The 14,978-nt window shown below is 43.2% G+C and overlaps 1 protein-coding gene across 1 annotated transcript in view; it reads right to left on the bottom strand.

Annotated features, from left to right (window-relative positions):
* SYN3 (synapsin III) overlaps positions 1 to 14,978 on the bottom strand; it is a 199,969-nt gene that overhangs the window by 133,191 nt on the left and 51,800 nt on the right. The window contains exon 5 of the mRNA XM_035340631.1: positions 2,693 to 2,849. Coding sequence (XP_035196522.1) covers positions 2,693 to 2,849 — 157 coding nt within the window. The remainder of the gene's footprint in view (positions 1 to 2,692; positions 2,850 to 14,978) is intronic.

The following is a 14,978-nucleotide window of genomic DNA, read 5'->3' as shown; positions in this document are numbered from 1 at the left end:
CCCTCCACAAAATCATAAACATTTCTATGAAATGGAACCATTTTTGGGAAAAAAAAAGGGAGAGTGAAAAGCACATTTTCCCAGGGGATATAATTTCATTTCTTCATGTATCTCAACCATTTTGTATGTCCAAAAAGTTTCCAATAATCTTTGTTAAGCAGATGCCTTGTTTCAAGATGCCTGTTTTGCAATCAAAATGGAACATGCACTGAAATGCTCTGTGCCTCTCATCACTTCCCAGCTATCACAAAATCTTCTGATTCTCCTGCCAGTGAGGCTTCCTGCTCTCAAATGCCCCAGTACAATCTCTACCTGAGCTAACTTTGACCAGATAAAACTTCAGCAGTGCCAAATGCCAGCTCAGACCCCATTTAAATCTTAGGTTACTCAGTGCATTACAATTATTTGTCTTTGGGGGTGATGTCTGTTGGGGAGCAATAGGAAAAGGAGGCACTCTGTAAACCTGTTCTAAGTGTTTGCAAGTGGTTTCCTTGACTTCTCTGGGACAGTTGGGTGAGCCAGCTGTATTTTCCATGAGAAAAGCATGGCACAACCAGACCCTGAATATCTAGAGCTGAGTTACTGGCAGAGCCAATTTATCCCACACTGCCTTGCCAGCCCTGCTTTATTTTTATTTTTTTTCTCTCTTTTTTCCTCAGTGTGCTGAATTTGTTTGTTTTCTTTTATTTTAGACTCCTAAAAATAGGCCTGTTACATCTTGAGGTCCCTGCACACCATCACAAGTATAATTACAAGGCATGAGTTGAAAAATGTCAGCTAAACCCTGACAGACTCAAACCCCAAATCGGATGGAATAGACCACATGACTGCCTTCCTCGGCAAAAACCAGCATAAGTGCAGAGGCTTTTTGTCTGGTCGTTGGGGTCAACATGCTCATAGTGTGTCAGGCTAACTGTAGAAAACAATGCCAAAGGGTTGTATTGAACCTTCCACTGATCCCTCTCTTCCTCTCTTTTCCATTCCCAGCAACCCTTATCACTCAAATGACAACTGAGGGCAAATATGCATCATCCACATGTAGAGTAATGGAAAAATGAGATTTTTTTTTATTATTATTATTTTTTCCTGGAGGAGAGGATCTGGGTTACCTGGAGCATTGCTGCACAGCAAGATTTTTGGAAAAGACAGGAATCTATCTTTGGTCTCAGTTAAAACCCCAAATGTCATAAAAGGGCTGAAAACCGTGAAGGCTATCTATAACACTGGAACATTTTTGGTAATAGATGTGTTAATCCAACACTGCATAGTCATGGTAATAAAGCCTGAATCACTACAGACCTCAGCTGGATTTGAACTACAAATCAGCACACTGAAGGATATTTATTGCATGGAAACAACAACTGAAAAAGTTGATTGTTGACTCCACCCAAACTATATTTGTGCAATGAGTAGGGGCAATCCCTAAAAAACGTATCTTAAATATTCCATGGAAGAATATATTGGAAAGTCTCCTTGGCACATCCATATACCTTGTAGTTCCCTGCTTTACACCTAGAAGAATGCAGTGGAATTTTTCCATTCTGGGCGTGTCAGTGATCAGTGAGGGCATTTTGAAAAGAAACTGCTTGGAGACCCAGATGTAGACTCCAGAAAAGTATCAGCATCTGACTCCTTCCTGCCAGCCTCATTCCTCAGGCTCTCCTGCTCCTTCAGTTCCTGATGACTTAGAGTTGGTCTTAACAGGTCTTGGGGGTTACTGTAAACTTTGATTCGGGGCTGAGAAAAGCCAATGCTATATTTTTTCATGTTTCCTGAGATTAAAAGGTGAACTTGACAAAATTTAAAGAACAGGTGAAGGAAGCTCCCAGTGCAAATATCAAAACACTGTCTTGTGTGATCCCCAGGAGCTCAGGGTGTTTCCAAGGTACAGTCTTTCAAGCTAAAAGAACCAACACCTCATGATAGATAAACTTGTCCTTCCTTCTGAAACTGCTGATGAACGCTATACCTTTTCCTGTTTTCTTCTGTCTCTTTCCAATGTCTTTGCCATTTATTTTTTGTTTGTTTGACCTAGTTGTTGAAGTGACCATCTCTTTCCCTTTCTTGCCTTTCTTTGCAGATGATATTCTTGCAACAAAGCACCACTCAGAAGTAGGAAGAGGGCACAAGATACATTAGAATGACATACCCAAACTATTGCACTTCTGCAAGGAATGGATAATCATAGTCTTAGGATGGGGCAGCTGGCTATCACAAGCATGTATCTAATAGAAGATCCTAGCAGCATAGTTCAGATACCCTCTAAAACAGTGAAGGTTAATATTTCATTTAAGGTAGTTGTTTCTTTTTTTTTTTCTTTTCGGTCAGAACATGGACATGCTGCTGATCTGCTATTATTAATCTCTTACTATTCATCTATTCTGCCTTACACTGTACTACTGTTTGTGACACAATAGACTGGGAGAGGTGAAACACATCCTACTCAGTGAGAGGAAATAACACCTTGAGATTACTAGAGGCTGATAAAGAAGCAATGTTCATAGGTTTTTGTTTGTTTGTTTTTTTTCCCCCAAGATTTCCCAGCTGAATTCCTAAGGTGGATTAGACTGTGGTTTTAACCTAGAAAGGTGAATTCCCATGAAAGAACTCTGGAAGCTGAGTTTGGTGTTCTATCAGTATCAGTTATCTGCTTTGCAGCCTTGGCATGCAGTGGAGCTGGGTCATCACTTACCACCCAGGGCTTGCTGCAGAAGTTGTAGATAGAGTAGAGGGAGTTGACAGTGTGGATGCCACCATACTGGAGGCCGATGATGAGGCTGCGGAAGTCTTCTCCTAGTGCCATGCTGTAGGCATGCTGCCGGATCAGGACAAAATCAGGCTTGAAGGACCTGGAAGAGACATGGGGAGTGACATTTTACTTTCCACACTCAGCAGGACTTTCAGCCTCTCCCTGTTTCTTCTCTACCTTTCTCCTTTTATTTTCATTAACACATGTTACTTGTCTTTGGGCCTCTCCTCATGTGTTGCTTGCGTTAGAAGGTAAGAAAGCAAACAAAAAACCATAGTCATTAAAAAAAAAAAAAAAAGAAGGAAAATTCCAACATAGTTGCAAGTATGAGAGTGTAGAAAGAGGCCAAACAGATTTTCTACAGTTTCCATGTCACTGAGGCATGCACAAGAACAAGACACACGTGGGAGCCAAGGGTCATAAATTCACTGGTGGGGGGATTCTCTTTTCTTTCAGAAAGCTTGGCTGTATTTGGCAAGCTCATTGCAATGTGCTACGCAGATGAGGGAGCAAATTTGTTTCCTGACGATTGAACTCGATATTGAAGCAATGCCCAGTGGGTGGGAAGATCATGAGGGATTTCAAAAAGCTATCGTACGCATCCATGCATTTACATACATTCCCCCTTTAATCAGTTTACTACATACGCAGCACATCCCGGGCTCTTATGGCAATGAGTCAACAAATAAAGGACAGGCATGGTAATGTAATTAATCAAATGAGCAGAGCCCCTCATCCAGCTCTGTGACTCATGGCATGGACTTCCAGGATATTATTTAGCAAGACTGGAGCCGGGACTCCTATGGTTCAACAGCAGCAGCTCTCAGCAAACTGACAGAAAAGTGAGGCCCTTTCTAGGTAAGCCAAGAGGCGACGGGTTAGCTCTCAAACAGCCAGATCTCATTCCTTGGTGATTCTGTGCCTTTGGAGCCCTTCAGAAATCTCTGGAAACAGCAGTTGGAAAGAAACTGTTTCCAAAAAGGAGCTCAGCAGTTCATTCTTGAAGGCACAGAAGGGGCTTTTCCACTGAAATGGGGGATTATTTTACACTTTAACAAAGGTTGCATCAAGGACATTGGAAAAATTTCCATGCTGTATTAAAGTTTTTCAGAGAAATGAGCTCTGTAACCAGGTCCCATTACCTCACTACCCTCGAACATTTTCCTTGCTAAGAGACTATAATTTCAATCCTTCGGATATACGAGCTGGGTTTATAGCCCATATTTATATTTCCATCATTCTGGCAAGGAAATTGGAGATGGTAAGTCTGGGCCAGATTGTGGCAACAAACACTGTATACAGAACCCAGAGCCGCCTTGTTGTTTTAGAGCTGTTCATTTTGTTTGTTGGCCTTGGGCTTTTGTCCTTGCTCTAGACATGGCGAGGCACATGCTCTGCTTTTGTGATGCAAGAGGCCAATGTTTGGAAATGTTGTGATTCCCTCCCATGGAGTATTTTAATACCCAGGCGTGTTCCCTAATGTACTTGGCACCAAAGGTGGTGCTTTCCTCCAGCAGCGAGATGCATAATGAGCATTGGGAGGGCTGCGCTATCACTGTGCGGCTGATTTATGGACCTCCCTGGTGTCAATGGGGGCGAAGCAAGCAGTGACCCCCTGCTGAGAAACAGCAAACGAATACAAATCTTGGAAAGCTTTAACTCCTCCATTCTGCTGGACTTGCCATGTAGAAAGCAGCCCAGAAGCAGGCACAGGTCCTCAGTAAGGGTTTGTCAGCTTCCTATGACCAGGACTCCATGTCTCCACTGATTCACTGAACAGCTGTGGGGCCTGTGGGGGTCAGGAGCTTCAGGCATGTTCCTTCTTCATACAGTTTGCAGAGCACACGAAGAAGGAACCAATCTCTTTTATGGCTCATCTTTCCCCAGACTTGACTTGAGGAATAGCACTTACTGGGGCCTCAGAGCTAATGGCTGAGACCAGTGCTTTGGTATCCCCAGAAGAAGCTACTTACTGGTTTTGCCCTTGAGCATCTCCCTGACACTGCAGGGTGGGATTGTGGTGCCACAGTGAGGAAGAAGCATGTGAGTAAGTGCAGCCAGCTGGGGGGAGGACAAGCAGTGGCTGGGAAGCTGCCTTCAGCGGCTTTAGTTCTGCCCGCCAAAAGTTTAGAAAAAAAAGCTCTTGTCTTTTCAGATCCTGGCAAAGGAAGAGTTTTTTTTCAGCTTAGAGGATGGACACGAGAATACAGAATAAATGTAGAAAAGCCTATTCTCAAAGCCTGCATCATGTAGGAAGGCAGGGCACTCTCTCACGCAGGAGACGAAGAGTGAATCTCTACAGTGAAGGTGGTCGCTGAATCTCTCTTGCACCATGGGACAATGATGATGTTCCCATGGATACTGAGAACAAGGCAGAGGAGTGCAGGGTCTGGGACTAGCTGCGAATAAACAGCCAGAGAGCCCTGGGTTCTGTGAGACGTCTGTAAAAGAGAAACTGATTCCAGTGGCAAAATGTGAGACAAGGGGCTAGAAAAGGTTGCAGACAGTAAAAGCAAAATAAATGATCATGGTAGGAGTGGCAGTGTGAAAGCTGAGTGACTGGGACTAGAAGTGGACTGAAGAGAAAAGAGCTTAATTGCTTCACACAAGAGGATTCATGCTTTTGTTTGGTGGAAGATTACTTTTGCAAGCTACCCCTTATTCTTGGAGCATAAATCTTTAAATAGCAAGCCTTGGATTTGGAATAACCAGTAGTATAACTGCTTTCTTTTCCTAGTTCAGCCCAACACTATAGCATCTCACACGACAGAAAGTTCAAAACCTTGGCAGAGAGACAGGATCGGCAGAAGTCCCGCATTTGAAACACCACTGCCAAAGCCAAACTCAGCAGCTCAGGTCCTAAGCACCCCAGTCTGGCAGGACTAGCAGTGCAATGGCAGGAGCACGAGCCCTTCAACTTCAATAGATCTGTCCAGCCAGCATTATGATGACCATGGATGGTCCTGAATAAAGCTGTACTTAGACTCCCGCTAAAGACAGTTCACAAGAAATGGATTTGGTCACAGGTACAAGGGAGCCTAGTGGGCTTCAAATGCATAATGGACAGGGGGATGGCATTGGTAAATGGAGCTGAAAGTAGAACACATTTAAAGCATGTTGCTTATGAGCTGTGCTCTGCATGTTGGTGCAGTGCCTGGGCTGCATGGCAGACACCTAGCTAAGTCAGGAATCTTCTTTAGCATGACAGCTGGATGGATGAAGCTTTCAGGAGAAAGCTGGAGCCTACCTTTGGCCACCACCCTTTTACAGAAGCCCTTTCTCAGACTTTGAGGGCTCTGTTTTCATTTGCAGTTTGGCTCCTAGCTCTTTCCAGCAAAATAAAGGCCACTAAAATGTCTGTTACTCATTCCCAGAGTGGTGTAAAGGTACAAGAATCCTTTCTTAAAAATAATGATAATAATAAAAAAATAACAATCGGGAGACTGGAAAAGTTTAATTTTCAGATTGAAATAACTGGTGAGATCGTGTTTTCCTCTGGAACAGAAAACAACATTCCTTGCAGCTCACATGGCCATGGGCTCTGGCAGATGGCATAGCCACAGCAGCACAAGCCCTTCAATGCTCCAAGTGGTGCACGACAGGATCGGCCACCCCATGGTGAAGCAGACCCTATGGGTGCCCATGGTTTGCTCTTCCTTTGCAGTAGTTGCCACCTTGTCCCAGAAGCTAGCCACAGCCCGTGGCAGCTGCTCAGCCTACCTCTCTTCTGGGCAATTAATACTGGCCATCAATTACCAGAGTCAACCACCCCCGGTTGATGACAACTGTCTGGCAGGGAAGATGCTGGTGCTCCCATTCCAGAGCCTGGACTCTGATGCAGGACACTTGTTTGCATTTAACAAGCTCTTTTTCAACTTGTTCCAATGTACTTTGAAGTTTCTTTCTCACTTTAGTGGTAAAACTGGATGTGAAAGCAACCCAAGTATAAAGCCTGGATCCCAAATACCTAATATTTTAAAGGAAGGAAGAGATCTGACTGCAGAATATAAGTTCTTAGATTGGACCCGTCTGCTCTTAAATCTGTGACAGCATTAGCAGTTTTGGAAACAGTATTGTCATAAATGAAGGAATATAAAACAATTTAAGAGATCGCTGATGTTAGCTATGGAAGTTGAACAGCTCAGGAGCAGCAGTAGGTATCCTGGTGACCACATATCTAACTTCTCTGATGATAAAAGGAGAATCAGCTCAGAAAAGATCATCAGTAACATTTCTCTCTGGAAAACAGGTCCCTGGCCACTGTGAACGGATAGAGAAGAGATGATGACAGCAATTCCTGCTGGGAGGTTTCATGCCTTAAAGAGATTTCCTGTTTCTCATTTCTGATTATAGACATGACTCTGGCTTGCTTCCTGGCCCTTCAGCTGTTCTCACTGAAGCACAAACAGCTTCATGGTCATGAAGAAAGAACACACCAGAATAGATTATGTTGTCAAAATACCCTTTAATAATCCCTTCCATCTCCCACTGTGAATAATCACCTGCAGCCGACTCAGATACCTTAGGACCATGATGAGCTCAGAGCACTTTTTGCCTGTGCTATGGGAGAAAGATGGGATGTCCTGCTCTTTTTCTTAAAGAGTGTCCTTCCTGAAAGGCACTTGGCCTTTCATGTCAATAGGAAAAGATCTTCCTCGGACACTGAAGAAGGACATCTTCACCTCAGGGCCTGTCATTTCTCCATTATTCAAGGAGGCTTTCCTCGGTTTTCTGACACTTCCAACCGAGCAACACATTTTTGACTAAGCCTCTCCTATCTGCCTGGCATGCCATGGAGAAGAAGAAAAGTGCATAATTATGCAATATGATACAACAATCTTTGCATTACCGGGAGTTAATGGAGCCTTCAGGCAAGCTTCTGAGGCACAAGTCCAAACCATAAGTGGCTGTGACTACCTGAGAAGTGCAATAATCCCTCCAACTATGCAGTGCCTCAGGTGTCTGAAGGCTAATCGAAAATGACATTTACAAATAGGAACAAGTTCTTTTTTTAACTTGACCTGTACATTAATGGTATTATTATTAAGTTACTGAAATGTAATAAGAAAACTATGACATTTTTACTTATGATTACGTTAGATTTCATGTTACGTTGGATGTCATGCTAACACGGGTAATTTGCTAAGAAAAAAAATCTCTTTCAGTCAAAACCTCATGTCATTTTCCACAGAAAGAAGTAAACCTTGCTGTGGTTATTCAAAGAAAGGATGAATGTAAGCTTAGGCAGAGCTGGATCTTGAGAAACAAGAAAGTGACACAGAATGGAGAAAGACATGGCTTTACCACACTGGAGGTCAGGAGTAGGGGGTCTTTTGGGACACTAATAGAGAAACATCTGAGGAAATACCATGGGGTGTGAGGGAGACTGGCATAGTAAAAGCAGCAGGAAACAGGAATCATGGTTCCAGTAGGACCAGTACCTCTCTATATAGATGAGGAAACCTTGGAAAATGCTCTGATTTGCTTCTCAGCACTAGACCAATGGCCAATGAGCCACAAAATCCCGTCATACACTCTCCAATCTGCACTGTGGCAGTCTCTGAAGTCTGTTATGTGTTTTCCTTGTAAACTGACTGACCTTGACAAGGAAAAGCATGTGGACCCTGATGATATCCCAGAGAAGTAACAACCACACCTGCCAACAGCAGTTTGCCTTCAAAACACTTGTGCACCACAGATTTCACAGAAGGTGATCTGAATACCTTCCAAGAACATAAAATAAAGTCACAGTGCTATTTAGGTCAGAGGGGGCCTCTGAAGAGCATCTGATACAACACCCTTCTCATTGCAGGGCAAATTATAAAATTATGTTATGTTGATTGGGGTCTTGTTCAGCCAAATTTCGAATATTCCCAAGGATGAAGATCCCCTAGTCTCTCTGGGCACTTGTTCCAGTATTTGACCAATCATCCTGGCGGCCTTTCACTCAACACATTCCAGTCTGTCAATGTCTTTTTTATACTGGGGGAGCTCACAGCTGGGCATAGTACTCCAGATGTGAATAGCGTCTCATTAGCTACAGCCTTGCTAATGCCGCCCATTGAGCCAGTGCTTGGGCTTCCTCACCACAAGGGCACACAAGAAGGACCACCAGGTCCTTTTCTCAGAGCTGTTTTCTCTCCAGCTTCTCTCCAGCAGTGCTAGTCCATGGGGTTATTCTTCCCTCTGTGGAGGACTTTGTGATTGTCCTTATTGACCTTCATGAGGTTTGTGTTGGTGCATTTTTCCAGCTGTTGCAGTCCCTCCAAATGGCAGCTCTGCCCTTTGGCATATCTATCACTCCACACCCTCCAACTACCCAAGTGCTTGCTGAGGCTGCGCTCTGTCCCAGTAGCAGACCATTAATGAGGACCCACCTCAACCAGTAAAGTACAGGTGCAGCATGATTTGGCCCTTCACTTCTCTATTGTTTTGCTCCTTGGATGAAGCCTTACTAAAAACCATGTGGAAAGGAGACAAATTAAGTCAGGAAAGAAAAAAAAAAAAAAAGCCGATCAAGACTGAAACAATCCACAACAGTCTTTAATCATTCTTGCATTCAGTCCTGGATTAACTAATTAATGAGTGCTTCAGGCCCTGGCAGCACATTTCTTATCGGAAAGAATTACTGCAGATGTAAAAGGGGCCAGGGAATGGTTTAGTCTCGGTGATGCTCCCCACCCTCGTCTGCTCAGAGTGACTTTTGCTTTCTGGCAGCTGCCTGCACGCCAAATGTTTTCCCAATAACTGTCAGCATCTTGCCTGCACGTCGGCTGGGCGCCAGCTGCTGGGGAGGTGAAGGGGGACATTATTCATCTGGGAGATCAGTAAGCCCCGATGAGAGAAGCAGGCCTCCAAGCAGCTGTCTAACAGCAGGAGCTGAGATGGAAGCAACTGAGAATAAATAAATAAATAAGCACGCCCCAACTTCTCTGCCTTTTTCAGCTCCAGCTCAGAAAAGTGGGACAGGAAGGTAAGGAAGAGGGAGAAATCAGTGAAAGATGAAGGTAAATCGTCACCCATGTGGGAATCACTTGCTGGAGGTGCTGAATTGCTTCATGTGTAACTGCAGCTTGCCAGGATCTACCCTGTCTGACACCTTTGGCACTTTGGTGTTTTGTCTAAAGTGTACTATAAAGCTCACACGAGGTTACACATGCTTCTCCATTGCACTACAGATTGCCATGCCACCAATATAAAAATGTTGCCCAAATGTTGCTCAGTGTTAAATATATAGCACATATTGTCCTATACAGTGTGCCAAATCCTGTGAATCTTGGGAGAACTATAGACTCAATATATTTTTCCATCTGGTTTCTAGGAATCTAAACTCTCCCAAACAATTTCTCCCATGTTTTTCTCCCACCTTTATTTTTGCAGAAATTTTCAGATTTTTGGTTTGAAAGCAACAAAAAATAAAAAGACATTTTCTAAAAAGGACACCCAATTAAATAAAGAGTTAAATTAAAGAAGACAGGGACTAGACAGAGCCTAGGGTTCTTCTTTGACAAAAACTTGCTGGAAGGCAAGAAGCTGGATGGCGACCTACTGCCTGCTGATACACCCTTCATCAGTGTCCAGCGCCGGTAGCTATTCCTATGACCTCCCTGAATATTCTCCCTGTAGAAGAATTGTAAGGAATCACTATCTCTTGCGAGTGAATACTCTTCAAGAGACAATAAAATATCCACCTCCTAGCAATGCACAGCTACTATGTGGTAAGAAAGCATGGCCTCTGTTGACCAGAAAACCCACCTGCATCTTGCAGGGAGCCGCTAATCGAACCTACTGGGATAGGAGAAGGTGCACTGGGAAGGGGACAGTATCCTTGGCAAGCTTTGAAGAGCCTCACATCCTGGGATTTCTTTAGTCAGAGTACATGTCTTCTGGGCTCTGCAAGCTCTGAAAAGCAAGAAAATGCCTGCTGCCAGGCTGGCTGGTTTCCTTCTTGCTTCCCCCATGCAAAAGCATTTGCCTCCTCAGGCTATGATTGTACTGCAGCCTGCAGTGCAAAAATACCCTTTGGGAAAAAAAGCACTTCCAGATCCTGGTCTATGTGGGACGGTCATTCAACAGGCAGCTGTCCTGCTATCAGAGCACAGAGCTTAGTATAAGCACTGAATCAGCTGGAACCAACGGGAAAGTCAGTGTTAATTAAAGGAGTGAATGGGCTTGTATGGAGGAAACAGAGTTCAAGAACACACCACAGCTTCAAGTACAAAGGACATAGCACCTGTGGTAAGCTGAGTGAGACACACCTGTTGTTACACAGACCAGCCAAATTTGGGCAAGGCCTGGAGGACTAAATGCTGCAACCATAGCAGGGATCCTTCCCATAGAAAGCGTTTGCCCCATGCGCTCAGCTCCTCTCTGCTTTGCTGTCAGTTTTGTCACTCCTCCCCACTTGCCAGGGCTGCTGTTCCACACAAGGCTCTGTCTAGTCCCTGTCCTCTTTCAGCCCCTGGGCATCTCCTGGTCCATCAGCTGTTGCCTGTGCTGTGGCAGTACAGTGATACCTACACCCGGATGTTATGGTGGTAGGTCCCATGCAAACACATCAAAATGTGATTTTTGCCCTAGGTGATCAGCCCCAATGGCAAAAAAGCCAGCTCATCGGGGATACAGGAGATGAGAGCAGTCTGTTGCATGATTAATTTATATCCTCAAAAGTCTGAAATGCTCCCAGAAACTTCAGTATTCCTTATATAAGAAAGCTGTCCAGATTTTCAACATATCCCTGCCTTATTCCCACATCTACTGGAATTAATAGCTGAAGGCTTGTAAAGCCCAAAAGGCAAACAGAGGACTGCATTTAATCTAATGCAGAGGCTGAGATCATAGTTTGGGAGTCTAAGCGTTGTCAGAAGCAGAGACAGACCAAATTCTCATTTATACTGGGACACTTTTATAATATCCTGAAACCATAAATGCACCTCAGAATAGGTGCCATGCCAACACTGACAGCCTTTTTTCACTGTGGGAAATGTTAGCAAGAAGGCCCCTTCAGAGAAATGAAGAACAAGTGGAAACGAAAATCCCATTCCTTATGTCTAAACCCAGTAGAGGTGACACAGCCCAAGAGGTTCATAAGGTAAATTAGACTCCAGACAGTTCTATATGTGTGTGTGCATGTGTATAGGTCTGTAGACCTGTAAAAAAGGAAGTTGCAGATGCCCTGGAAGAATGATGAATTCACCCAAGTGATTTAAAAGTAGGCATCACTCACGCTTGTTTTTTTTTTTTTTTTTTTTTTCACAGTGCTTAATTGCTCCACAATGGCCCATTCATCGCACCCAGAAATGATGCCATTTCTCTGTTGAAGCGGTCACCCTGCAGAAGTCGGTGAGGGATTGATCCTCTGGGATGCATAAGTGCCATCTCTTATTTCCCATATTTAATATTTCACTGAGGAAGCTCTGGTGCCCAAGGAAGTGTTGGGGTAACAAGGACCAGTGCATAAGAGGTTTTGTTACTGCAAAATTACTGGGAGCCACACTTGTGTTAAAATCAGGCAAGAAAAGTAATGCCTGCCTTCAGTTATGTTGTTTGCTTCCTTAGTTGTAGCTACTCGTTTAAAGATACTCAGGCTAGAAGTCATGGGATCTGTATACTTCAGGTTCCTTGCTCTCTTTAATTAACAATAATTCTTCCAAAGTTCTTTCTTTTTTTTTTTTTCAAAATTTCCAGAGGCAAGTGGTAAATGGAGAGCTTCAAGGACTGTTATACGTTCTCATTCATGGCAGAATTTAATAAGCTAATAGTTAAATTAACATTATATAAGACTAGAGAGAATATCCTAGTGATTGCTTTATTACTATTATTACTGTTATTGTTAATATTAATAACAAAAGTGTTTATCATGTTATTGGTTTTAAATCCACTGGCCTGTAGTGCATTCACTGTTTTTAGACCAACCCACCACACTCCGTTGCCTTTGCTTTGAAGAGGAGTGTGAAGAAGGCAAGGTTCCTGCAGGGGGAGAATCCTAAACATGCCTGTTAGGAAGACACGGCCGTATTACCTTCCTATAACTTGTAGGTGGGATTTCCATGGGCTCAGGGTGTTCAAAAACCACCATGAGTATTATACCTCACCAGCTAGGAACATTCCGACTTATGACTGAATATCTTGCTTAATAATTAGCAGAGGCCCAATAAGTGATGGAAAAAAACACATGTATGACCAAACTGCAGCACCAGGAACACTTCTTGGTGGCCTCAGTCTATGTTCAGCAAGGCTGAAGGATTGCACCCAAGTCAAAAGATTTGGTGTCCTATAAATATTAGTCTCTCATTTCAATTTTTGTTCATTCTAATTTATTAAGGTTTACTGTTCTTTTTACTACTATCATAATTATCAGTATTTACAAATATCTTTTCCAAAATTCTTTAATTACTTTTGTGTTTCTCAGGCCCTGAGACCTTCTCAGTCCTTAAGTAGAAGCAGCTCTTAACCAAGCAGCCTCCTGCTCTGCCTTCTGAGTGCACTGGGCAGCAGAAATTCCTTTCCTGTCTCTCTCGAAGCCTTCTTGGTTCCTTCAATAGTGTTCACTGAGGACACTAGCTTAGAGCCATTCATTTATTCTTATGATGTTACATCCTTTTCAGTCCTTCCCCTTTTCTCGTTCTCCCCTGACTAGCACCACACTGACATCAGAGGGGTTGGTGCACACGGGTGAGATTCTGGCCAGGGAGAGCATCTTTGTGGGCATGATGGGGGGGGCTTTGAGTGGAGCGGGAAGCAAGCTGCACCCAGGTGGCTGCACGCTGGTGTGTGCACCTCTCTGTGTTCCCACTGCGTTACGGTGTCGACAGTAGCTTGGCGTGTTGACAAGCAATATGCATCTCTACACAAGCAGAGTCAAATCCACCTCCTCCATAAGCATGCATAGATGAAAACACAGAGAGCTGAACTACTGCCACTCATAAAAATATATGCATTTTCATATATAAATACGTATTTCATATATAAATAGCCACACAAGGCTAGTTTTGGTACATTTGTATTTACCACGAGCAGAAACATGAACGGTATGCCACAGTCACTCCTGTGAAATAAATTTTGTCTTCAGTTTCAGTTTAATAGCTGATGAGCTTTCTGCCAGACGTATGAATGGCTTTGAGAGGAAAGGCATGGGAAGGAAAATGAAGATGTGATCAACCTAGGAAATGGTTCTTGGGAAGCTTTCCAGCATTGTGAGCAAGTGAACACAAGAGCAGATTAGTGCAGCGCGCTGTCTGATGGATGCTCCAGCGGTAGGTTCACAGGACGTATGCTGTCTTTCACTGAGAAACAGACATTCATGGGACGAGAGAAAGCAAATGGATATAACAGAATCAACCTTTAAAGTTTTTAGCAGAGACTCGTGAAATTGTACTAAAGAATGGAGACTTGCAGACATACTAAGAGATGTCAAGATCTGAAATGAATTGATGGACCACAGTCACAGCTAACTGACAGTGACAAGTGTTGTTTTGGACTGTGTGGGCTGGAAATGACGTTCTCAGAAATTAAACTGAGCCCAGCACTGTCAGAATCACCATTTTTCAGCTGCTCTAATAATCCCTTTCAAAAATCTCCCTGCATGGTATAACACATATCTGTATTTCTGTTTCCAAACAAGAAGCAAACAGACAAAAGAGTAATTAAATGTGTGAAAAATATTAAACTTCAAGATGTTGTATACACTAAAATGGACAAAGCAATTGGTACAAAAAGAAGTAGGAAGGCTAGGAAAATGGATTGGGAATAGCAAAGAGATTTCTACATGAACAAGGAAAAGCTTTAGTATCAAAGATGAAATATAGAGTTGAAAATTGTAATGACAGAAACTAATAAAGATACAGCCTGGGGAATAAAAAGGTGGAAAGTAATTTCAGGGCTATGTAAACAGACACATTTTAACATCATACAGTGGTATGACAACCTACGTTGCTCTTTGTATAGCATTAAGTCCAAATTGTGGGCACTCTGGTGTTAGAAAGAAGGGAAACAATGCTTTTGGAAAGTGAATTGGATGTGTGACTGGGGAAGCATTGTGCAATTGGGGAGGGTTATATTTATAGAGGGGCTTTGTGTCTATTGCAATGATAGTCTGCCAGAGTCAGGACCTAATACGGGTAGGCTAATGAATACAAACCTCTGTTTACAGTGATGGTTACTTTTTTGACACAATAGGAGAGAAAAAATCAAGGGAAAGGAAGATCCATTGTCTGTCCCTTTATTAGGA

Source organism: Oxyura jamaicensis, chromosome 1, assembly GCF_011077185.1.
Source record: "Oxyura jamaicensis isolate SHBP4307 breed ruddy duck chromosome 1, BPBGC_Ojam_1.0, whole genome shotgun sequence".
NCBI classification, from domain to species: Eukaryota; Metazoa; Chordata; class Aves; order Anseriformes; family Anatidae; genus Oxyura; species Oxyura jamaicensis.
Note: the sequence above shows the minus strand (reverse complement) of the source record. Positions and strands in the feature narration are given on the sequence as shown.